At 44.2% G+C, this 24,511-nt stretch overlaps 1 protein-coding gene across 4 annotated transcripts in view; it reads right to left on the minus strand.

Annotated features, from left to right (window-relative positions):
* The window catches only part of LOC140195649 (poly(U)-binding-splicing factor PUF60-like), a 71,135-nt gene that overhangs the window by 12,087 nt on the left and 34,537 nt on the right, over positions 1 to 24,511 (minus strand). For all 4 annotated transcript variants that reach the window (XM_072254339.1, XM_072254340.1, XM_072254342.1 and 1 more), the window contains 3 exons: positions 16,203 to 16,295; positions 12,493 to 12,706; positions 275 to 465 (listed from right to left, as the gene is read on the minus strand). In XM_072254339.1, the coding sequence (XP_072110440.1) occupies positions 275 to 465; positions 12,493 to 12,706; positions 16,203 to 16,295 (498 nt within the window). The remainder of the gene's footprint in view (positions 1 to 274; positions 466 to 12,492; positions 12,707 to 16,202; positions 16,296 to 24,511) is intronic.

Here is a 24,511-nt window from a genome sequence, read left to right on the forward strand (position 1 = left end):
ATAAACTTTTAAAAAATCAATCATGCCATCTATAAGGGTGTTTCTATAGATGTTGCCCGACTTGCTGAGCTCTGCCAATATTTTATATGTTGAAATGATCTGTATTGAAGGCACAGAGAACAAGGTTTATCCGATGCACTTCGGTATGTGTGACAGTAACAAACCGACATTTTTACAAACAGCCCTGATGAGAGGTCTGCCACTGCCCAGCTCCAGCTCAGAAGCCTCTGAGTTAGAAAAGGAAGCCGACTACAGCTCACCCACCCTCACCAACCTGAGCTGTGATCTTGGCTGTTGCTGCGGCTGCTGCCACAGCTGCAGCAGGAGGCAATCCACCCGGCGCAGCAGGAGTCATCAATGGCATTGGAGGGGTCACCGCTTTCCCAACTCGTAGGAACTGTCCGCCAAGGTCAAAGAGGTTCATGGAGGAAACGGCATCCTGCGAGGACTGGGCCTTCTCGTATTCTGCACAAGGGAACAGGTTCAGTGTTCACGTACAGACAGGGCCCTCTGGGACAACACCCAGCACCTGCCATCACAAAGCCCAAGAATGGGCACCATGCTCTATCCCACAACACCCTGTCAGAGGTTCTCCATTCCCCACCCCTCTAAAGCCCACCCCTAACCATTCTCCATACATACTCCGTTATTACAGCTATTCCCCCCACCCCAAACACTCTCCTCATCATCATCCTCCCAGCAGAGTCCCTGAACCTCTTCCCACCTCCACCCCCAGGCTCTCCCAATCCCCGCCACCACTGTATACACCCATTTCAAGTGTGGCCACTAACATTCTCCTTGGCAGCCCTCTGCCCTTGCGACACAACTCCAGGGCATTTACCCATCCACACAAAATGCAAGCTGGCCTCTCTTACCTTTGTCATGTCTCTTTCATTTCCAATGCGGTCCTCACACAGGTGGGAATGTGAAATTCAGTTACTTGCGCCAGGCTGCACCTCTTTAGGCTGCAGTAGGCTTCTGCAAACGTGTATTGTTTTGTACAGACTTTGAAAGGTGCAGAGAGCTGATCCATGGGGACTGTATGTGGAGGCAGAAAGAAACTCTGCAGGAAGGTGGTGTCTGGCCCACCAGGACACCAAAAGGGTGGGACTCAAACAAGGATCAATGATGCATCCCCCTGTACCCACTGGTGTGAACTGCACACCGCAGCCTGTTGCTGTGGGGTCTAGCAGCAGCTGTTTGTCCCAGATTAGGGGCCACAGTATTTTCCAACGCTGGCAAAGATTAGACACCAAGAACCTTAAACCTCCACCTGTCGATTACACTTCACTGGGCTTTGAGTATTGTCCATTGTGTTAAAAATTAACCGATTAAACTGTACTGTGGCAGAATACCACTAAGCATGTTTGTACTTCTTCCAGTAGTGGTGACATTAAAAACATTGCAATGAAGTCATTATCATTGTATGCCTACCAACCAAGCATGAAACAAACTTGCACCAAACCAATTTTTACCTGTACGATCGAGTGCAAGGAGGACACTAACAAATCAAAAAGCCATTTCACCTCTGGGACCCAAGTTCAAATCCAGCCCAAACAAATAGCATGAAAACTTCCTTTCCAAATTTCAATCAAGGTGAAACAAGTACACTGGTTAGCTTTGGTCAAAGGTCTTCACAACGCAGCAGGCATAGTTCAGCAGTGATTATGTTCGTCTGTCTCAATGAAAGAACTTGAGTTAGGGGTCAGGCAAATAACAAATATGCTGGCTCGCCACCAAGTGGCGAAACTCTATATTCAGCCTGTGCATTGCAAATACCAGATTTTAAATCCATACATGCACAGCTACACAGTGCTCCTCACTCAACCAATTACTGCCATCAGAAGATACCAATCAGTCCCCCAACCATCTCCTAATTAGTCAGCTCTTCTGAAGGCAGATTAAAGCAATTAACATACTGTACCCACTGACCGAGTCAGAACCACTGAAATGAGGGTGATGGCAAAAGATCTAGAGATGACTGACACAAGAATCTAATAATAAACTCATCATCATTGGTACCCTGAAAGACTGACTGACATCTTTCAAAAGGGACAATGAAATAAACTGCACAGCTATGGAGTAAGAGTTGTGACAGAAAGATCACCAGCCTGAAACGTTAGTCAGTTCTATGCAGATGCTGTCTGACCTGCTGAGTATTTGCAGACTACTCTTTAAATTCCATAAGTTTTCATGTTTTATTGTTTTACAACACAACCACAGTAGATTTAATTTGGCTTTTTTTGACACTGATCAACAGAAAAAGACTCTTTCGTGTCTCGAAGTGAAAACAGATTTCTACAAAGTGATCCAAATTAATTATCAATACAAAGTAATTGACTACATTAAGTATTCACCCCACTAATACGACATACCAAATTATCACTGGTGCAGCCAATTGGATTTAGAAGTCACATAATTAGTTAAATGGAGATCACTGCGTGCAGTCAAGGTGTTTCACTGGTTGTAGTAAAAACACACCTGTATCTGGAAAGTCTGGTGAGTAAGTATCCTGGCAAAAACTACTCCACGAAGACAAAAGTTCACTCCAAGCAACTCTGCAAAAAGGTTGTTGGAAAGCACTTCGGGAGATGGATACAAGAAAATTTCCAAATCATTGAATATCCATTGGAGTACAGTTAAGTCACTCATCAAGAAGTGGAAAGAATATGGCACAAGCTTCAGCGGCTGAAATGGGAGAGACGGCATATACTTTGCAGAGACCTGCTTTCACATGAAAGAGTCTTTCTGTTAATCAATGCCAAAAAAAAAACAAATTAAATCCATTGTGATTCAATGTTGTAAAATAGTAAAACATGAAAACTTCCAAGGAAGGTGAATACTTTTTATAGGCACGGTAAATTCACAGTGATGGCTTGCGGAAAAATGTATCACTTCTTGCCTGAGAATCGACTCGGATCTGCTCCAATTTGCCTATCGTCTCCAGGTCAACAGCAGACTCCATTTCATTACTTCTCCACTCAAGCCTGGAACACCTGGTCTTCAAAGATACATACGTCAGGATGCTCTTCATTGACTAAAGCTCAGCATTCAATACAATCATACCCTCAAAACTAATCAATAAACCCCAAGATCTTGGCCTCAATACATCCTTCTGCAATTGGATCCTCAACATTGTCACTTGCAACCCCCAGTCAGTTCGGACTGGCAACATCTTTTGAAGACCCTGATCTGGAGTTAGACGCAGACTTCGGCTCTCTGTGGGAACGGGACCCGTTCTCAGGGTTTCAGGCACACCAAGGTTCAGCCTGAGAGTCTGCCTTGTGTTTGGAAGCCTAAGATCTCAGAGCCCTGGAGACGGGCAGATCTAGGGTCACTGTCACAGCAGGAGACACGTCTGTCGTTGGGGAGCCTAGAAAATCTTTCGCTGTTGGCCCGAAGGCCCTTGATCTTTGTGATCTTTGGGCATAGAGCTTGTGAAAAGTGACAAAATGGACTTTTTAACATCATAAACCAGCGGGTTGTTGTTAGGTCTCCTGCTCGCTGTGAAAATGGGGGACACCTCCCTCTTCTTTATTAGGGAGAGACAGAACCTGTGGTTTGTCGAATGCCGGATGAAATGCAATAGTCTTTGGGATAACTGCAAGGTCTGTGTCTTTGCTATCGCCTAGCTCACGTTTGTTTGTGCTTGGTAGCGGGGAGCTGGGGGAGGGGACTTTGGGGTTCTCACGTTTAACTACCATTCATTCTTTGGGGCACGTCTCTGTTTTTGTGGATGGTTTGCAAAGAAAAAGCATTTCAGGGTGTATTTTGTAAACATTTGCCTGACACTAAATTGGACCTTTGAACCTCTGATCTCCAGAATCAGCAGGTGCACCACAAGGCTGTGCGCTTAGCCCCATGCTCTACTCACTTATGACGTAGTTAAGAGCTTAAAGGATATACTTTGTATTGAAAGGATAGGACAGGCAGTGCCGTGACTGTTGGTAAGAGATGGAATTACATTTTTAGAAAGAGGTGACAAGAGTAAGAGAATGTTGAATCTTTGTGGGTGGAGTTAAGAAACTGCAAGGGTAAAAAAAATATTATGGGACTCATATATAGGTCTCCAAATAGTAGCCAAGATGTGAGGTTGAGATTGCAAAGGGAACTGGAAAAGGCATGTAATAAGGGTAATGAGACAATTGTCATGGGGGACTTCAATATACAAGGGGATTGGCAAATCATAAGAGAGGGAATTTGTTTAATGCTTGTGAGATGACTTAAAGCAGCTTATGCTCGAGCCTGATATCTTAGATTGGGCATTGTATAATAACCCTGATCTTATTAGGACCTTAATGTAAAGGAACACTTAGGAGGCAGTGATCATAATATAATTGAAACTATACTGCAATTTGAAAGAAAGAAGCACAAGTGGAACAAAGGGAATTGCCCGGGTGGATTGGAGGAGGACATTGGCGAGGATGATGGCAGAGCTGAGGTGGCTGAAGTTTCTGGGAATATTTCACAAGATGCAGGATAGGTATGTCCCACAGAAGTAGTTCTCAAATGTTAGGGGTAGGCAAACAAGGGAAGGTAAAGACTACATAAAAGCCAAGGAAAGGGCATATAAGGTAGCAGAAAAGTGAGTGGGAGGTTGGGTGATTGGGAAGCTCTTAAAATCCACCAAAAGACAACTAAAAAAAGGTATAAAAAGGGAAAAGGTGAAATATGAGGGGAAACTAGCCAATAATATAAAGCAAGATACTAAAAGATTTTTTTTCCAGTTATATGAAGAGTAAAAGAGAGGTGAGAGTTCATATTGGACCACTGGAAAATAATGCTGGTAAGGTAGTAATAGGGGACAAAGAAATGGCAGATGAACCTAATGAGCACTCTGCATCAGTTTTCATTGCGGAAGATACTAGCAGTGTGCCAAAGGTCCGTGAGTGACAGGGAGCAGGAGCGCCATGGCTATTGCAAAGGAAAAAGTGCTAGGCAAGCTCAAAGGTCTTCAGGTGGATAAGTTATCTGGACCAGACGGACCACATCCTAGAGTCCTGAGAGAGGTTGCTGAAGACATAACAGATGCATTGGTCATGATCTTTCAAGAATCAGTTGATTCTGACATGGTTCCCAAAGACTGGAAGATTGCAAATGTCACTCCACTCTTAGAAAGGAGGAAGGCAAAAGAAAGGAAATTATAGTCCAGTTAGCCTAACCTCAGTGGCTGGGAAAGTGTTGGAGTCTTTCATCAAGGATGAGGGTTTTTGGTAGTTAGAGACTAATAAGTCAAAAACAGCATAATTTCTGTCAAGGGAAATTTTGCATGACAAATCTAGTAGAGTTCTTTGAGGAAGTAACAAGCATAGTGGACAAAGCAGAGGCAATGCATGTCATTTACTTTGATTTTCAGAAGGCATTTGATAAGGTGCCACACGAGGCTACTTAACAAGATAAAATCCTATGGCATTACAGAAAAGATACTGGCATGAACAGAGGAATGGCTGACAGGCAGAAGGCAGCGAGTGGGAAAAGGGGTCCTTTTCTGGTTAGCTGCCAGTGACCAGTGTTTCTCAAGGGTCAGTATTGGGACCGCTACTTTACACATTGTTTGTCATTGATTTAGATAATGGAATTGACAGCTTTGTGGCAAAGTTTGTGAATGATACGAAGATAGGTGGAGGGATAGGTAGTGCTGAAGATGCATATGATTGCAGCAGGAATTAGACAAATTGGAATAATGGGCAAAAAAGTGGTAGGTGGAATAGTGTCGGGAAATGTATGATAATGCATTTTGGTAAAAGGAACAATAGCACAGGAAAGTAACATCCATCATCAAGGAACACTACCATCCAAGGACATGCTCTCTTCTCGCTGCTGCCATAAGAAAGGTGGTACAGGAACCCGAGGACCCACACCACCAGCTTCAGATACAGATATCATCAACTACTAGTCTCTTAAACCAGAGGGGATAACTTCACTCGCCTCATCACTGAATTTTCCCAACAACCTATGGATTTATTTTTAAGGACTCTTCATCTTACCTTCTTGATATTTATTGCTTATTTATTATTGTTATTTCTTTATCTTTGTATTTGCACAGTCCGTTGTATTTTTTTTGCAGTGGTTGTTATCGGTCCTATTGGGTGCAGTCTTTCATTAATTCTATTGTGTTTCTTGCATTTACCATGATTTCCCGCAAAAATATGAATCTCAGGGCTGTATATGGTGACAAAATGTACTCTGATGATAAACTTACTGTGAACTTTGAAAGTTACATTCTTGTATTCAAACCTTTGAAAGCCTAGCTTTCTCCAGTTCCTCCATCCCAACCTGTCATCTCTCATCTTGTCAATTTAAATTTCTTTTCAGTCCTCACATTGTGAGCCAGCAAGTAAAATTATAGTGCTGTTCATTTTTACATAGAAAGTGAACTGCACTGCGATAGTTCTGAGCCCACAGACACGTGGGAAGACACGTTGTCAGGATGGCATGTGTAATTCTGCAAAGCACAACCACCACTCTAGCCCACTTTCTCACTTTCATTTACCTTCTGTACCGAGTTCACTTCTTTGCTGAGCTTTATCACTTCCAGACCCTCTCTCTCCAATAGTTCGCTCTGCACACCAATCACAGGCACTTCGTGAAGCAGGCCTTGCAGTCACTTCAACATTTGATCTCAACTTCCTCTGCAAATTCCACTGCTCATCTAGAAGCTCAGGTGAGGTGAGGTGGGGGTGAGAGTGGGAGCATCATACGGTTGTAATAGTGCCAAAGATGAGGTAGTTGGTCAACAAACAGACAATGTGTACTGAGACTCCTAGCAAGGAGATCCTGATGATAGGACAAAACCGCAGTCAACAGGATGAGGTGCAATGTAAAAGGTGGACAATATTTTAAAGGGTGAATACAGATCTGAAGGTGTTATATTTGAATACACACAGTATACAGAATAAGGTATATGAACTTGTAGCACAGTTACAGATTGGCATGTATGATGTTGTAGGTATCACTGAATCATGGCTGAAAGAAGATTATAGCTGGGAGCTTAATGTCTAAGGGGTACAATTGTATCAAAAGGACAGGCAGGAAGGCAAAGGGGGTGGTGTTGCTCTATTGGTAAAAATTGAAATCAAGTCATAAGAAAGAGGTGACACAGAGTCAGAAGGTGCTGAATTGTTGTGGATAAAGCTAAGGAACTGCAAGGGTAAAAAGACCCTGGTGAGTGTTATATACAGAACCCCCAAACAGTAGTAAGGATGTGCGGGAGGAGAAGATAGCAGCGCGACGCACGCGTGCAGCTCTCCAGTGAAAGTGATATCGTTTCTGTTAAATAGGGGCCATGGACAATTCTGATTTGATGGAGACAGACGTGAAAGCACAGTGGAACATCTGGAGAAATTTCTGAAATGCCAGTTCGCTGCCGCTGTTACTGGGCGATCGAAAAACTTCCGGAGGGAAGGCCTCAAAATCCCCAGCTTTGCCTGCTGCTGGCGACCGAGGCTGAGGTCGAATCGTTCGGATAGAGATGGTGCTCAGCACTCGGTGTTGGAGGGCTCATCGGGGCTCGAAGTTTTCGGACGACTCAGGGTCGGACTGTGGTCGGGCATGGCAGGGAGAGTTTTCTTCCTTTTCCCGTCTGCGTGAGATGTGGGACATTGGAGAGACTTTGAACTCTTTTACTGTGCCATGGACTGTTCTTCATCAAGTTATGGTATTGTTGCACTGTTGTAACTATATGCTATAATTATGTGGTTTTGTTAGTTTTTCAGTCTTGGTCTGTCCTGTGTTTTTGTGCTATCACATGGAGAAATATTGTATCATTTCTTAATGCATGCATTACTAAATGACAATAAAAGAGGACTGCGTATCTTCATAATCTAATCTAATGTGGTTTACAAATTAGAAAGGGATATAAAAAAAATGCATGTCAAAAGCGCAATGTTACAATACAAATGGGAGATTTCAATATGCTGGTAGATTGGGAAAATCAGGGTGGTTCTGGATTCCAGGAGGGAGAATTTCTAGAGTGCCTATGAGATGGTTTTTTAGATCAACTGTTCTGGATTGGGTGTTATGCAATGAACCAGAAGGAATTAGAAAGGTTAAGGTAAAATAACCCTTAGAGAAATAGGTAATATGATCAAATTCACCCTGAAATTTGAGAAGGAGAAGCTAAAGTCAGATGTATCAGTATTACAGTGGAGTAAAGGGAAATACAGAGGCATGAGAGGGGAGTTGGCCAGAATTGATTGGAAAAGAACACTGGCAGGGATGATGGTAGAGTAGCAATGGCTGGAATTTCTGGAAAGAATTTGGAAGGCAAACGAAATATACATCCCAAAGAGGAATAGGAAGAACTGTTCTAAAGGCAAGACAATCATGGCTAACAACAGAAGTCAAAGCCAACATAAAAGCCAAAGGGAGGACATTTAATAGAGCAAAAATCAGAGGATACAGAAGCTTTCAAATACCAATAGAAGGCAACTAAAGATGAAAGTAAGCAAGCCAATAATATTAAAGTGGATACCAAAAGTTTCTTCAGGTACATAAGTGTAAAAGAGATGCAAGAGTGGGTATTGGGCCATTGGAAAATTATGCTAGAGAGGTAGTAATGAGGGAAAAGGAAATGGCGGATGAATTGACTAAAGTATTTTGCATCAGTCATCTCTGTCGAAGACACTAGCAGTATGGTGATAGTTCCAGGTGTCAGGGGTCATGAGGTGTGTGAAGTTACCATTACTAGGGAGAAGGTTCTTTGGAAACTGAAAAGTCAGAAGGTACATAGCTGACCTGGACCAGAGGGTATACGCCCCGGAGTCCTGAAAGAGGTGGCTGAAGAGATTGTGGAGGCAATAGTAATGATCTTTCAAGAATGACTAGATTCTGGAATGATTCCGGAAGACTGGAAAATTGCAACTGTCACTCCACTCTTCAATAAGGGAGGGAGGCAGAAGAAAGTACATTTCTGACCAGTTAGTCTGACCTCAGTGGTTGGGAAGATGTTGGAGTTGATTGTTAAGGATGTAGTTTTGGGGTACTTGAATAGGCCATAGTCAGCATTGTTTCTTCAAGAGAAAATCCTGCCTGATAAATCTTTCAGAATTCTTTGAAGAAATAACAAGCGGGATAGACTAAAGAAAATCAGTTGATGTTGTGTATTGGGTTTTCAGAAGGCTTCTGACAAAGTGCCACACGAGGCTACTTAACAAGCTACGAGCCCATGGTATTACAGGGAAAATTCTAGCATGGATAAAGCTGTGGCTGATTGGCAGGAGGCAAAGAGTGGGAATAAAAGGAGCCTTTTCTAGTCAGCTGTCGGTGACTAGTGGTGTTCCACAGGGATCTGTGTTTTTGGACTGATTCTTTTTACGTTATATGTTAATGATTTGGATAATGGAATTGATGTAGGGGCAGGTGGTTTTGAGGAAGTGGAGAGGCTACAAGAAGACTTAGATTTGGAGAATGGACAAAGAAGTGGCAGACAGAAAACAGTATTGGGAAGTGTATTGGTCAAACACCTCGGTAGGATAAATGAAAGGGTTAGCTATTTTCTAAATGGAGAGAAAATATGAAAAACTGAGGCGCAAAGGGACTTGGGAGTCCTTGTGCAGGATTCGCTAAAGCCCGTTATCTTAACAAGGATGTGCTGAACTGGAAACGGTTCAAAGAAGGTTCACGAAAATGATTCCAGGTTTAAACAGCTTGTCATATGAAGAGTGTACGATGGCTCTGTGCCTGTATTCACTGGAATTTAGAGGCATGAGGGGTGACCTCATTGAAACCTATCGAATGGTGAAAGGCCTCTCCACAGTGGATGTGGAGAGGATGTTTCCTATGGTGGGAGAGTCTAAGACCAGAGAACACAGCCTCAGAATAGAGGGGCATCCTTTCAGGACAGAGGTATGGAGGAATTTCTGTAGCCAGAGTGGTGAATCTGTGAAATTCTTTGCCACTGGCAGCTGTGGAGGCAAAGTCTACATGTATATTTAAGGCAGAGGTTGATAGATGCTTAATTGGTCAGGTCATGAAGGGATATAGGAAGACGGTAGGAGATTGGGGTTGGAAAATGGAGCAACCATGATGAAATAGTAGAGCAGACTCGATGAGCCTAATAGCCTAATTCTGCTCCTATATCTTACAGTAACGGGTGAGACAGAACCATACTGTACTCATCCACAAAGCCTCCAGCTTGATATCAATGTGTAATGCCTAGGAGTCATAATTCATAGCAGGGAACAGTCTGTCTGAAACCAACTCACATGGACAGACCAAAAATTGAAGCAGAAATCCACAGTTCACAGCCCAACACCAAGTCCAGAGGTGCTATCATCACCAGCCAGTTCTCAATGGTTAAATGTTTACTGCGTAGACTATGTGGTCTTGGGACTGCACCAATTCTGCAAGTTCAACTCAAGTTAGTACCCTCTCCCACATCCCACTGAATTCCTTCCTCCTAAAATCCTAATCCTTCCTCTTGAACAAGGAAATCTGACTCCACTACAGCCCTCCATAGTGCAGTTAACACTGAATCCACTCATCTATCATTCATCTTCATTCTCCGCCCCAGTCCTTGACCTCCACTGATAAGTTCCTCTCCCTCCTCACAACCTCATCTGTCCCAAGAGGGGGTCTGAAGGCTAAATGATGCCACACATACATAGTTGGTAACTGGAAGGAGATGCTGTTGGAGGCAGGAACAGCACCTTGAGAGGTATTTGAATGAGCGAGGCATAGAGGGATATGGAATTAAAGGCGACAATAAGGATTAGTTTAGATAAACATCAGAGGGTTTAAAATGACTGATCTGCACTTACAGGTTTGTCACAGCTCTGCAGCATCCTTGCATTTTTAAGGCACCTAGCGCCCAGTCAATGGATTTTTAGGAGAGAATGGTCAGGCCTCAGTAATGTCATAGTACAGTCCTCCCTTTGCTCCCTCAGAAATTAGGATGCATCTCATTCAGACCAGGTAACTGATTTCCTCTCTGCTAACTCATCCATAAAAGCATCACTTTGCGTGAGATAGAAGTCCATTTAGCCTAACAAGTCTAACTGTACAGTTAAAATAATCACAATTCCATCCTCCAAATTCTCTTACCAACCCAAAATGTGAGATCAGATAATCTTCCTGAAGCTGTAAAACATCGGAATCATCAATGCAAGCACCCAGCTTCACCATTCAGTATCCAGGGTATGATCAGTACTGCACATAAGTCATCTTGGTCAACCGATGCTGTTTTCTACTGACACTGCAGACAATACAGAAATTTTTAAATGGAACCAACTACTTAGTACATCCAGGCTAGAAGCGTTGGCATGGTCAACCTGCAACTGGATATAGTGCCCACTTTTGCAACACATTCATTTCATGCTCAACTCTCAAGTTTGGCTGACAACTTTTTCCCGGTTGCTGGTTCATTTTCCTTCTGAACTGCAACAGGAATTATCTGAAGTCAGGACACTGCAGGATATCAAATTGACCACTAGCATCCTGGTAGCTGTAAAGGTAGTAGTTGACTAATCACAACAATCAGTTCATCTACAACTGCTACAGAAAGACAAGGAAAGCTTGGAAAACTTAGGAACTACAAGCCCCCCTCCCCATTCACCCTGGATTCTAGGTTTCAAGACAAGTGCTGTGTTTAGACAGAACGTACAATACATATCTGTAGTTAGCTAGCGATAACTGATACATTATGTAACAGTCAAACAGGAATGGTCAACAGCAGTATCGAAGTGTCAGAGATTAAGGATTGCTTACATATCACTCTGTAGTGGCAGCACAGATGAAGAATGCCCGACTCCACAAGTTCCAGATAACAGAGCTGGCACAAGTCTTGGATTACAGTGACGACGAAAACCTGGATGTTAAAAATGCAGCATCCTTGCACAGTGGCTGTGCCCATGGCACAAAAGTGTCTGTGTGACCTATATCGACAAGTCAGCTTGCCAGCCTGCATACACGTGCATAAAGATCTATACTTTAAGCAGTACTAGTTGAAGCAGCATCAACTAATAGGAGGAAAGGAAAAGGGCTGATGGCACTAAGGAATAAATATGTTCCCACTGTTACCAGCTCTGGCAGTGGTTACGATGAAATGCACAGCTTGTCCTCTGTGATTCTAACAATCAGCCTTTTCTTCCAGGAGTTATTCCCACTCCATCAGACAACGCTTCCAATTCTGACGTACTATCCTGATGGCTTTTCAATGCTGAGTGACTGGCAGTCTGGTTAAATTTAGAGGTAGCATGGTGCTTTAGCATGGGGAAAAACAAGGTAGGAAGAAAATAAAATCAAACAGCAAAAGGAAATTAGATGGAGAGTGTTTAAACTTGATACAGAGGATCTGAAAGGAAGCAGAGAGCAGTCCTTCACACCATCTACTTGGGCTGCAAAGGTCGCGAAAGTCCCTGAGGTGAAAGGCTATTACTCTGTCCAACTCCACTTTACAAAAATGACAGGCCCTGTATTTAATTTTATAAATGTGTGTTCCTCTCTTTCTGCACAATACTGTCAAGAAACTAGTTTTACCAACAGAACACTCACCAATGAATCCATATCCTTTGTGCTTCCCCGTTGTGGGGTCTCGGGCCAAGGTGCAGGATTTAATCTTTCCAAAGGCCTCGAACACACTTTTAATGTCATCATCCGACAGATCCGGGTGAACGGACGCGACATAAATTCTGTTAAACGCCCTGGCTTCCTCTGCAAGCTGGTCTATGATTGGTTGAGCTTGTCCTATGTTACTCGGTCTGCCAACCTGTAACAAAAGAAACCCCCGCCAATTACAGACCAAGCTAGAAATTAATACGAACCATGCCACTTCTCCTGAAAAACACAGGCTAAGAACTGAGATGCTAACTGGAATCTTCCTAGGACATTGTAAGTGCCCCAGAAATATTTGCAAAAGGTGCCCATCAGTAATGGGAGTGAGTGGGTCTCTGAGTCTACTTCCATTGGGAAGAGACTTGCTTTCAAAGCTCATTTGTTTTTCCAGACCACTCAAAGAACACTGGCCTCCAGTATTCACAAAGAAAACCATAGTGTTTTCCAGGAGAGTATGTAGCATGCTGGCACATCTAATTAAAGGGAAACTACACCTCATTTAAAAAACAGTAAATTTCCTGCTCCCACACACAATCCCCTGCCAAGTGCTCCGAGCCACACGTTGTGGTACTGCGGAGAAATCCACCCCGTCACCTCGCGTTTGTTCACCACCGGGAAAGGGCATGTACAGGGAGCGAGGGGGGGAGGGAAGAGTTAGGCAGCCCACACACCTCCCTGGGGTGCATTCTGGGTAGAATGACATCACTGCAGCTGCACTGTACAAAACCTTCCACAGAAATCATTCAGCTGTGGATGATTTGTACAGGACAGCTACAGAACAAGCAGACCGGAGTGATGTCACCCCACCCAGAATACGCCACAGGTAGGAGCACAAGCAGCGACACCAGGCAGTGGGAGAAAAAGCAACGTCACGAGCTGGATTTCTCTCCAACACAGCAGCACATGATTCGGAACTATTGGCAGAGGATTGTGCCTGACAGCAAGCTGTTGAAACTTACCACTTTTTAAATGGGCTGAAGGCCCCTTTAACAGATACCAAACACAAGCTGACATCTGAGTCTATGTTTACTGGGACGGCCCTGACTTGTCCCCCCAGCCAATCGCAGAACATAGAGGCATGACAATGTAAATCAGAAGCTAAGCGCAACCTGCTGTGGAGACAGGACAGAACCATTGCAGTAAACACGGTGGGTGGTTGGAAAGAAGAGATCGGAGACTGGTTTCAAAACTTATGCATTTATTATTTGGAAGTTGAATTACAAGCTGATTTGCTAGTAGGTGGGAAACTAAAACGATGCAGGTTCCTCATTGTCCAGTTGATGTAAAATGTCCAACACATTGAGGATGCACAGGGGAAGTGAGCAGAGAGTGCCTTCCTTCACAGTACAGGACGCACTGATATTTTAAATCAATAAAGATTTAAACTAGATCTGCAGCACGAAACAAGAAAAAAATACTTGAAGTGCAGGCTAGCAAGAGTTCCAACTAATTTTTTGTGCACATAACTATCAAGGGTCCAACTCCAAGCACAGCGTTGCCATTCTTTACAAGAAAATAGCGAACATGGGATTGTGACCCCAACGAGCAGAACAATGAGAACATCCAGAGGTGCAGATGGCACACTGAACAACAAGCAAAGTGTCAGCACACAGAATGGATGTCCAGAGATCACTGTAGTGTCTGGTTATAATTAAGGGTCCAGACAGAGTTGGTTAATGCCGCCCTTCTCTATGATCCAGTCAGTTCCGTGTATAATCTTCCAACTACTTTTACAAAAGGGATCTTTCACTTGATTGAAAACAGTCAAGCATTGTCAAGTGAAGCACAGCTCCTAGAGATTTCACTGGCAGGTAACTAAGCCAAACCCACAGTACCTGCTCAAAGTCTTCCCTGTACTCCACACAAAACAAAGACATGGTCAGAGCCAGCTGCCAACAGGACAAGCCAAGAATAGATGCTATGTAATTTTTTTAAAACAAAACTCCAGTCTAATGTCCTGCAATTGCTTTTCATGAAAACATCACTAGAAAAAAATATTGCAGAGGGAAGATAGGCAAAACCCAGCCCAGTCTGCCTGGCTCCCTCCCTCCAAACCCCAGGATGGTCCTGGGAGGTGCAGTCACTCAGAATGCCGTGTGCTCCTGGCTGTGGCACCTTAATGCTGGAATTTATAGCTGCTGCTTCTTCTGAACAGACAGGCTGCTTGGCTGGCGAGGAGGGCGCTCTGCAGCCGAATCCTGCTCTATATGAAAGCTTGGAAGAGACACAAAGAAAAGAGGTCGTTTCTAATCACATCATAGGAACCGTTATGGCAGCATTCATAAAAATTAGTAAAATCCTAGAGATTAAACATGGGCACAAAAACGCTGCTTTAATGAGGACTGGAGGAACTGAGGTTAAACTCGGGATCCATTGTAAAGTCACCAAGGTTTTTGCTCTCCACAAACCCAGCTCAGGAAGCTCAAACAGTTAACACTCACTATTCGCTATTATCAATACCTTTCCACAAGACCAATCAGGACACTAAATATTGTGCACTCTGTCTGATGATCTTCTGTCCCAGAACATTTAATCTCATCTACTCTCTCTCTCTCTCTACCTTGCATTATTATGTTCTTCACTCCATTCACATGTCTACCCTATCCCAAATCTCCCCCTCGCAACATCTTTAAACCATATTAATCTAGGAACAACTTGCAGCACTGCACCCACCGTCTGGAATACACATATTCAACATATTCACGGCACCCAACTACCCTAAACTCCTCACAGCTCAGCTGTCCCTGCTTTCCACAATGCTATGATTTCAGTGACAGTCTTTAGCCTTTATGGTAGACACAAACAAGTGACCAAGCCCAATGTTTCGGATTTTCTTGCAATGAAACCTGTGCCCAAAACAGTTAGATCTCTAACCTTGTGTAAATCTAGCTCCCCTCAGAAGTCTACTTAAGCCATACAAGATGTGCAATTCTCTCAACGCTCAATAGCCAATTGTGCATCATCATTAGCACATCAGTTCCTCTATTTACCAGCTATCCCTAAATTTACTTACCAGTTGTTGGATGGTTAACAAGTTAGAGCAGTGACAAGTGTCTCAAATGGACAGTCCTATTGTCACATTTGATCACGTGTTGAAGCATATCCCTGATCAGTTGCTGAGGCATGCATTAATATACAGCATGCCTGTAACAGCCCTTAACCAATGAATCCAGAACATCTCTGTCTACTATAAATAAACCTACAAGTTGAGACGTAACCTGTAATGTGAAAATTGCTACATCATATGGCACCTGAATATCTGCTGGGGTGCTTTGGTTGTTTTGAGGGAAGGGGTTAGGGGTGGAGTGACCACCCAAATCACATCAAGATAAGTGAAGCAGCACTTGACCAGTGCACATTAATTATTAAAAATATAACTGAATCAAGTTGTGAATTACAGAGGAACATCTAGCTGTCTACAACACTACCAAATAGATGACAACAAAATGAGCTTTTCCCATTACCACAGATAGCCACAGCCACTTACAACCACCAATTTCACAACCACAATCCATTTATCACCAACTACATCTGCTTCAATGCTTCATTTCTTTCATATACCACAGATACATTTCACATTGATGCAATCGAAAGGACCTTAGTCTGCTGTGGTCGCACAGCCCACACATTAATGTATTTGAGTGACTTACCTTGATATTTCTGCCTCCCAACATCACCGAGTTCATCTGCTCAAGGGCAAGTTGAGCTGCCTCTGGAACCTCGTACTCCACAAAGGCAAACCCCTGCGAGTAAAAGGAAGGGCCTCACTTTCTAGTCCACTAGAGCACAGTGCAATCTATAGCGCCAGTTAACCAGCAGCGGCCCCAGTCATCACAAAAACACACAATAAAACTTCAGCGAACTGACAAACCTGTACAGCAGGTTGGAGGCTGCATAAGCTTTTCCCAATTAATCATTTCACTCTTCCACCTTTGTTTCTAAGGCAACCATTTAGGGAGGGTTGCTGCTCCTCATTATTGAGAAATTTGAAAGGACGTTGGTCTACCGTGGTGTTGCCACAGTTCCAATGCCCTGTCTCTCAATCTTAAAACAGCTTGTCTTCCCACCTCGACTTCAATGACTAGATGAAGCCACTCAATTTGTCCTTGAGTTAACCTAACACCCAAGGCACCTTTCTGAAATCATCCCACACATTACAACATGCAACCATTCTATAGTTAGAACACTTTTGGCCCCAGCTTCCCTCAGATAATTCTCCTGAAAAACAAATACATTTTGCAGTGCAGATTCTCACTGAGTAATCAAAATTACTCTAGGCTCCATGCAACTAAAATTGTACTTTTGAATTCAAACTCCCATGAAATTAAAAAGATTCTACTTATTCAATAATGCGCATCCCAGGTTAGCTTTTTGCTGCATTAGAAAGGATGCTAAAATTCCATGTCTCTGGCCAAGTCCTCACCCAATTTGCCTCTCCATCGTAGTCACTCAAGTAGATAGGGCAGGGGGGTGGGAACCAGAGTGAAGGGACTCAGGATAGGAAAGATGGTAAAAAATTAAAGATACTGTGCAGTCAGACTGTCAGAAAGTACAGGCAGTTGATGGGACTTAGTTGCAGCCAACAGGCTGAGTATCAAAACATTAGGGATGCAGAATCAGAAAGGAGCGCAAATACAGTAGTCAAGGTGTTGTATCTAAATACGCATACTATTAAGTAGTAACGTGGATGATGTTGTTGCACTACTACAGATTGTCAAGCATGATGTGGTAGCCGTCACTGAATCATGGCTGAAGGATGGTTGTAGTTGGGAACTGAACATCCAAGGTTACACTTTATATCGGAGAGATAGGAAGGTAGGCAGAGGGGGTGGTATGGCTCTACTGGTAAAGAATGGCATCAAATCAGTAGAAAGCAACACACATCAAAGTTGCTGGTGAATGCAGCAGGCCAGGCAGCATCTCTAGAAAGAGGTACAGTCGACGTTTCAGGCCCAGACCCTTCGTCAGGACTAACTGAAGGAAGAGCTCGTAAGAGATTTGAAAGTGGGAGGGGGAGGGGGAGATCCAAAATGATAGGAGAAGACAGGAGGGGGAGGGATGGAGCCAAGAGCTGGACAGGTGATTGGCAAAAGGGATACGAGAGGATCATGGGACAGGAGGTCCGGGGAGAAAGACAAGGTGGGGGGGAACCCAGAGGATGGGCAAGGGGTATAGTCAGAGGGACAGAGGGAGAAAAAGGAGAGTGAGAGAAAGAATGTGTGTATAAAATTAAATAACAGATGGGGTATGAGGGGGAGGTGGGGCATTAGCGGAAGTTAGAGAAGTCAATGTTCATGCCATCAGGTTGGAGGCTACCCAGACGGAATATAAGGTGTTGTTCCTCCAACCTGAGTGTGGCTTCATCTTTACAGTAGAGGAGGCCGTGGATAGACATGTCAGAATGGGAATGGGATGTGGAATTAAAATGTGTGGCCACTGGGAGATCCTGCTTCTCTGGCGGACAGAGCGTAGGTGTTCAGCAAAGCGGTCTCCCAGTCTGCGCCGGGTCTCGCCAATATATAGAAGGCCACATCGGGAGCACCGGACACGGTATATCACCCCAGCCGACTCACCTGGAAGGACTGTTTGGGGCCCTGAATGGTGGTAAGGGAGGAAGTGTAAGGGCATGTGTAGCACTTGTTCCGCTTACAAGGATAAGTGCCAGGAGGGAGATCAGTGGGGAGGGATGGGGGGGGAACGAATGGACAAGGGAGTCGCGTAGGGAGCGATCCCTGCGGAAAGCAGAGAGGGAGGTGAGGGGAAGATGTGCTTAGTGGTGGGATCCCGTTGGAGGTGGCGGAAGTTACGGAGAGTAATATGTTGGACCCGGAGGCTGGTGGGGTGGTAGGTGAGGACCAGGGGAACCCTATTCCTAGTGGGGTGGCAGGAGGATGGAGTGAGAGCAGATGTACGTGAAATGGGGGAGATGCGTTTGAGAGCAGAGTTGATAGTGGAGGAAAGGAAGCTCCTTTCTTTAAAAAAGGAGGACATCTCCCTCGTTCCTGGAATGAAAAGCCTCATCCTGAGAGCAGATGCGGCAGGTAGCCTCCAACCTGATGGCATGAACATCGACTTCTCTAACTTCAGCTAATGCCCCACCTCCCCCTCGTACCCCATCTGTTATTTAATTTTATACACACATTCTTTCTCTCACTCTCCTTTTTCTCTTTCTGTCCCTCTGACTATACCCCTTGCCCATCTTCTGGGTTCCCTCCCCCCACCGTCTTTCTCCCCAGACCTCCTGTCCCATGATCCTCTCGTATCCCCTTTGCCAATCACCTGTCCAGCTCTTGGCTCCATCCCTCCCTCTCCTGTCTTCTCCTATCATTTTGGATCTCCCCCTCCCCCTCTCAAATCTCTTACTAACTCTTCCTTCAGTTAGTCTTGACGAAGGGTCTCGGACTGAAACTAGTTCCTGAGGATTGGAGGGTGGCTAACGTAACTCCACTTTTTAAAAAAGGAGGGAGAGAGAAACCGGGGAATTATAGACCGGTTAGCCTAACGTCAGTGGTGGGGAAACTGCTGGAGTCAGTTATCAAGGATGTGATAACAGCACATTTGGAAAGTGGTGAAATCATCGGACAAAGTCAGCATGGATTTGTGAAAGGAAAATCATGTCTGATGAATCTCATAGAATTTTTTGAGGATGTAACTAGTAGAGTGGATAGGGGAGAACCAGTGGATGTGGTATATTTGGATTTTCAAAAGGCTTTTGACAAGGTCCCACACAGGAGATTAGTGTGCAAACTTAAAGCACACGGTATTGGGGGTAAGGTATTGGTGTGGGTGGAGAATTGGTTAGCAGACCGGAAGCAAAGAGTGGGAATAAACGGGACCTTTTCAGAATGGCAGGCGGTGACTAGTGGGGTACCGCAAGGCTCAGTGCTGGGACCCCAGTTGTTTACAGTATATATTAATGACTTGGATGAGGGAATTAAATGCAGCATCTCCAAGTTTGCAGATGACACGAAGCTGGGTGGCAGTGTTAGCTGTGAGGAGGATGCTAAGAGGATGCAGGGTGACTTGGATAGGTTGGGTGAGTGGGCAAATTCATGGCAGATGCAATTTAATGTGGATAAATGTGAAGTTATCCACTTTGGTGGCAAAAATAGGAAAACAGATTATTATCTGAATGGTGGCCGATTAGGAAAAGGGGAAGTGCAACGAGACCTGGGTGTCATTATACACCAGTTATTGAAAGTGGGCATGCAGGTACAGCAGGCGGTGAAAAAGGCGAATGGTATGCTGGCATTTATAGCGAGAGGATTCGAGTACAGGAGCAGGGAGGTACTACTGCAGTTGTACAAGGCCTTGGTGAGACCACACCTGGAGTATTGTGTGCAGTTTTGGTCCCCTAATCTGAGGAAAGACATCCTTGCCATAGAGGGAGTACAAAGAAGGTTCACCAGATTGATTCCTGGGATGGCAGGACTTTCATATGAAGAAAGACTGGATGAACTGGGTTGGTACTCGTTGGAATTTAGAAGATTGAGGGGGGATCTGATTGAAACGTACAAGATCCTAAAGGGATTGGACAGGCTAGATGCAGGAAGATTGTTCCCGATGTTGGGGAAGTCCAGAACGAGGGGCCACAGTTTGAGGATAGAGGGGAAGCCTTTTAGGACCGAGATTAGGAAAAACTTCATCACACAGAGAGTGGTGAATCTGTGGAATTCTCTGCCACAGGAAACAGTTGAGGCCAGTTCATTGGCTATATTTAAGAGGGAGTTAGATATGGCCCTTGTGGCTATGGGGGTCAGGGGGTATGGAGGGAAGGCTGGAGCGGGGTTCTGAGTTGGATGATCAGCCATGATCATAATAAATGGCGGTGCAGGCTCGAAGGGCCGAATGGCCTACTCCTGCACCTATTTTCTATGTTTCTATGTTTCTATGAAACGTCGACTGTACCTCTTCCTAGAGATGCTGCCTGGTCTGCTGCGTTCACCAACAACTTTGATGTGTGTTGCTTGAATTTTCAGCATCTGCAGAATTCCTGTTGTTTGCGTTTTTAAAAAATCAGTAGAAAGACTGGATTTGAAGATTGGATTGGAAGATGTTGAATCTTGTGGGTTGAGATAAGAAACTGCAAGGGTAAAAGAACCCTAATGGCTGTTATATACAGGCCTCCCAACAGTGGCTGGGTGGTGGACCACAGTTTACAACAAGAAATAGAAAAGGCGTGTCAAAAGGGCAATGTCATGGTAGTCATGGGAGAATTAACATGCAGGTCCAGATTAGAGTGGACATAGGACCGCTAGAAAATGACGCTGGAGAAATAACAACAGGGGACAAGGAGATGGCAGATGACCTAAATGAGTATTTTGCATCAGTCTTCACTGTGGGAGACACTAGCAGTATGCCAGAGGTTGATGGGTGTGAGGGAAGACAAGTGCAGTTACAATTACAAAGGAGAAGGTACTCAAAAAGCTGAAAGACCCAAGTTACCTGGACCAGATGAACCGCACCCTAGGGTTTGGAAAGAGGTAGCGTTAGAGATTGTGGAAGCATTAGAAATGATCTTTTAAAAATCACTGGACTCTGGCATGGTGCCAGAGGACCGGAAAATTGCAAATGTCACTCCACTCTTTAAGAAAGGAGGAAGGCAGCAGAAAGGAAATTATAGATCAGTTAACCTGACCTCAGCGGTTGGGAAGATGTTAGAGTCAACTGTTAAGGATGAGGTGATGGAGTACTTGGTGACACAGGACAAGACAGCACAAAGTCAGCATGGCTTCCTTCAGGAAAAATCCTGCCTGACGAACCTGTTGGAATTCTTCGAGGAGATTACAAGAAGGATAGATGAAGGGAATGCAGTGGATGTTGTATATTTGGACTTTCAGAAGGTCTTTGACAAGGTGCCACACATGAGGCTGCTTACCAAGTTAAGTGCCCAAGGTATTACAGGAAAGTTACTAACATGGTCAGAGCATTGGCTAGGAGGCAGCTAGTGGGAATAAAAGGATTCTTTTCTGCTTGGCTGCCAGCGGCTAGAGGTGTTCCACAGGGTCTGTGTAGGGACCACTGCTTTTTATGCTGTAAATAAATGATTTAGATGATGGAATAGATGGCTTTGTTGCCAAGTTTACAGCTGATTCAAAGGTTGGTGGAGAGGCAGGTAGCACTGAAGAAACAGGTAGGATGCAGAAGGACTTAGACAGATTAGGGGAATGGTCAAGAAAGTGGCAAATGAAATACAATGTTGGAAAATGCATGGCCACGCACTTTGGTAGTAGAAATAAATGTGTGGACTATTTTCCAAACGGGGAGAAAATCCAACCCCCTCCCAGCCTCTGCATTCAACACATAATTCTCTGAAACTTCAGCCACCTCCAAATGGATCCCAGCACCAAACACATCTTTCCCCACCCACTTTCTGCTTTCCGCAGGGATTGCTCCCTAAGCAACTTCCTTGTCCATTCGCCCTTCCCCACTGATCTCCCTCCTGGCACTTATTCTTACAAGCAGAACAAGTATTTCAACTGCCCTACATCACCTCCCTCACTACCATTCAGGACCCCAAACAGTCCTTCCAAGTGAGGCGACGCTTCACCTGAGAGTCTGTTGCGGTAATATACTGTGTTCGGTGCTCCTGGTGTGGCCTCCTTTACATCGGTGAGACCCAATGTAGACTGGGAGACCGCTTCACTGAGCTTCCACGCTCCATCCGCCAGAACAAGCAGGATCTCCCAGTGGCCACCCATTTTAATTCCACTTCCCATTCCAATATGTCCATCCATGGCCTCCTCCACTGTCAGGATAAGGCCACACTTAGGTTGGAGGAAAACACCTCGTATTCCGTTTGGGTAGTCTCCAACCTGATGGCGTGAACATCGATTTCTCAAACTTCCAGTAATGCCTCCACCCTTCCCCTCACCATTTCCCATTCCCTTGTCCCTCTCTCATGTTATCTATGTTATCTCCTTGGCTGCCCATCACCTCCCTCTGGTGCTCCTCTGCCCCTTTCCTTCTTTCTTATCTCTTCCATGGCCTTCTCTTTCACCCATCAACTTCCTAGCTCTTTGCTTCATCCCACCCCAACCAAGTTTCACCCATCGTCTGGTGTTTTTCTCTTTGAAAAAGGAGGACATTGAGGCTTTGATCATGTGGATAGTCAAGAGGCTTCTTCCCAGGGCTGAAATGGCTAGCACAAGAAGGCACAGTTTTAAGGTGCTTGGAAGTAGGTACAGAGGAGATGTCAGGTTAAGTTTTTTTTAAAGACGCAGAAAGTGGTGAGTGCGTGGAATGGGCTGCCGGCGACAGTGGTGGAGGCGGATACAATAGGATCTTTTAAGAGACTATTGGAAAGGTACTTGGAGCTTCAAAAAAAATAGAGGGCTATGGGTAACCGTAGGTAATTTCTAAGACAGGGATATGTTCGGCACAGCATTGTGGGCCGAAGAGTCTGTATTGTGCTGCAGATTTTCTATGTTTCTAGATTTCTATCTCCTTCGCTCTAGAATGAAAAGCTTCATGCTGAGAGCAAATGCGGCAGACACGGAGGAATTAAGCAAGGGAAATGGCATTTTGCTACACAGCAGGGTGGGATGAGGTATAGTCCAGGTAGCTGTGAGAGTCCATTGGTTTATCTTAAACATGCTTTCACCAATCAACTTCCTAGCTCTTTGCTTCATCCCTCACCTTCCAAGTTTCAGCTATAGCCTGGTGTTTCTCTCTTCCCTCCATCACCTTTCAAATCTACTCCTCAGCTTTTTTACTCCAGTCCTGCTGAAGGGTTTCGGCCTGAAACATTGACTGTATTTTTTTTCCATAGATGCTGCCTGGCCTGCTGAATTCCTCCAACATTTTGTGTACGTTGCTCAGATTTCCAGCACCTGCAGATTTTCTCTTGTTTGTGACATAAACCAATAGGGTGGTGGTGAAGTCATTTATTATCATAGGTGAGGGCACAGAAAAATTGGGCTGCAATATTGCAAGTTTAAAAGACACTTGCAGAACTTAATAATTCTCCCTACAAAGCATAAATTTTGAAGAAATTCAGGAGGCTAAAGATGGACAAGTTATCAGGATCTGATGGATTGCGTGATAGAGATTTAAAGGAAATGGCTACAGATAGTGGACACGCTGGTTGACATTTTTTTTGTAGCTCTGAGAGGATACCAGATTGTAAACTAACCAAAGATTCCACTGTTGGAAAAAAAAGGGGAAAAAAGAAAATGGCAAGGACCTGCCATTAGTTTAATAGCTACTAATGGAAAAATGCTGGAGTCAATAATCAAAGAAAGTAGCTAATCATTTTGGGAAACTGAATATAAATTAAACCCAGTTAACAGCTTAATCAAAATAAATCATGCTTGACAACTCGCTGAAACTGTTTTAAGGATGTAACAAGAGCAATTGACAAGAAGGGAACGGGAGTAAATTCAGATTTCCAAAAAGCATCTGACAAGGTGCCATGTAGAAGGCTGAAGTATAAATGTATCAGAAGAACTGTGTTAAGAGTGGATTGAGACATAAAACATGAATGAAATAAATGGCCCTTTACACACTCAGTGTAAGCAAAAAAGCACATGTCATGATGACCTTGGGGCCCTAGCAGAGATATTCAAATCATCCTCAGTGACAGGAAAGGTAGCAGAGGATTCGAGGATAGTCAACGTTGTTCAACTGTTTAAGAAAGGCTCTAAAAACTAACCAGGAAGTAATACGCCAGTGAGTCAGTGGGAAAGTTATTGGAAGGTGTTCTAAGTGACCAGATACGAGTATTTGGATAGACATGGAATGATTAAGAATACTCAGCATGGCTTCATGCATGGTAAGTCATATCTAACCAATCTTATAGTTTTTCAAGGAAGTTACCAGGAAAGAGGACGAAGGCGAGGCAGGGATATTGTCTACATGGACCGTCGCAAGGCATTTGACAAGGTATCACATGAGAGGTTAGTCAAGAGGGTTCAGTCACTCGGCATTCACAATTAAGTAGTAAAGTGGATTAGACATT

Source organism: Mobula birostris, chromosome 3 (assembly GCF_030028105.1).
Source record: "Mobula birostris isolate sMobBir1 chromosome 3, sMobBir1.hap1, whole genome shotgun sequence".
NCBI lineage: Eukaryota > Metazoa > Chordata > Chondrichthyes > Myliobatiformes > Myliobatidae > Mobula > Mobula birostris.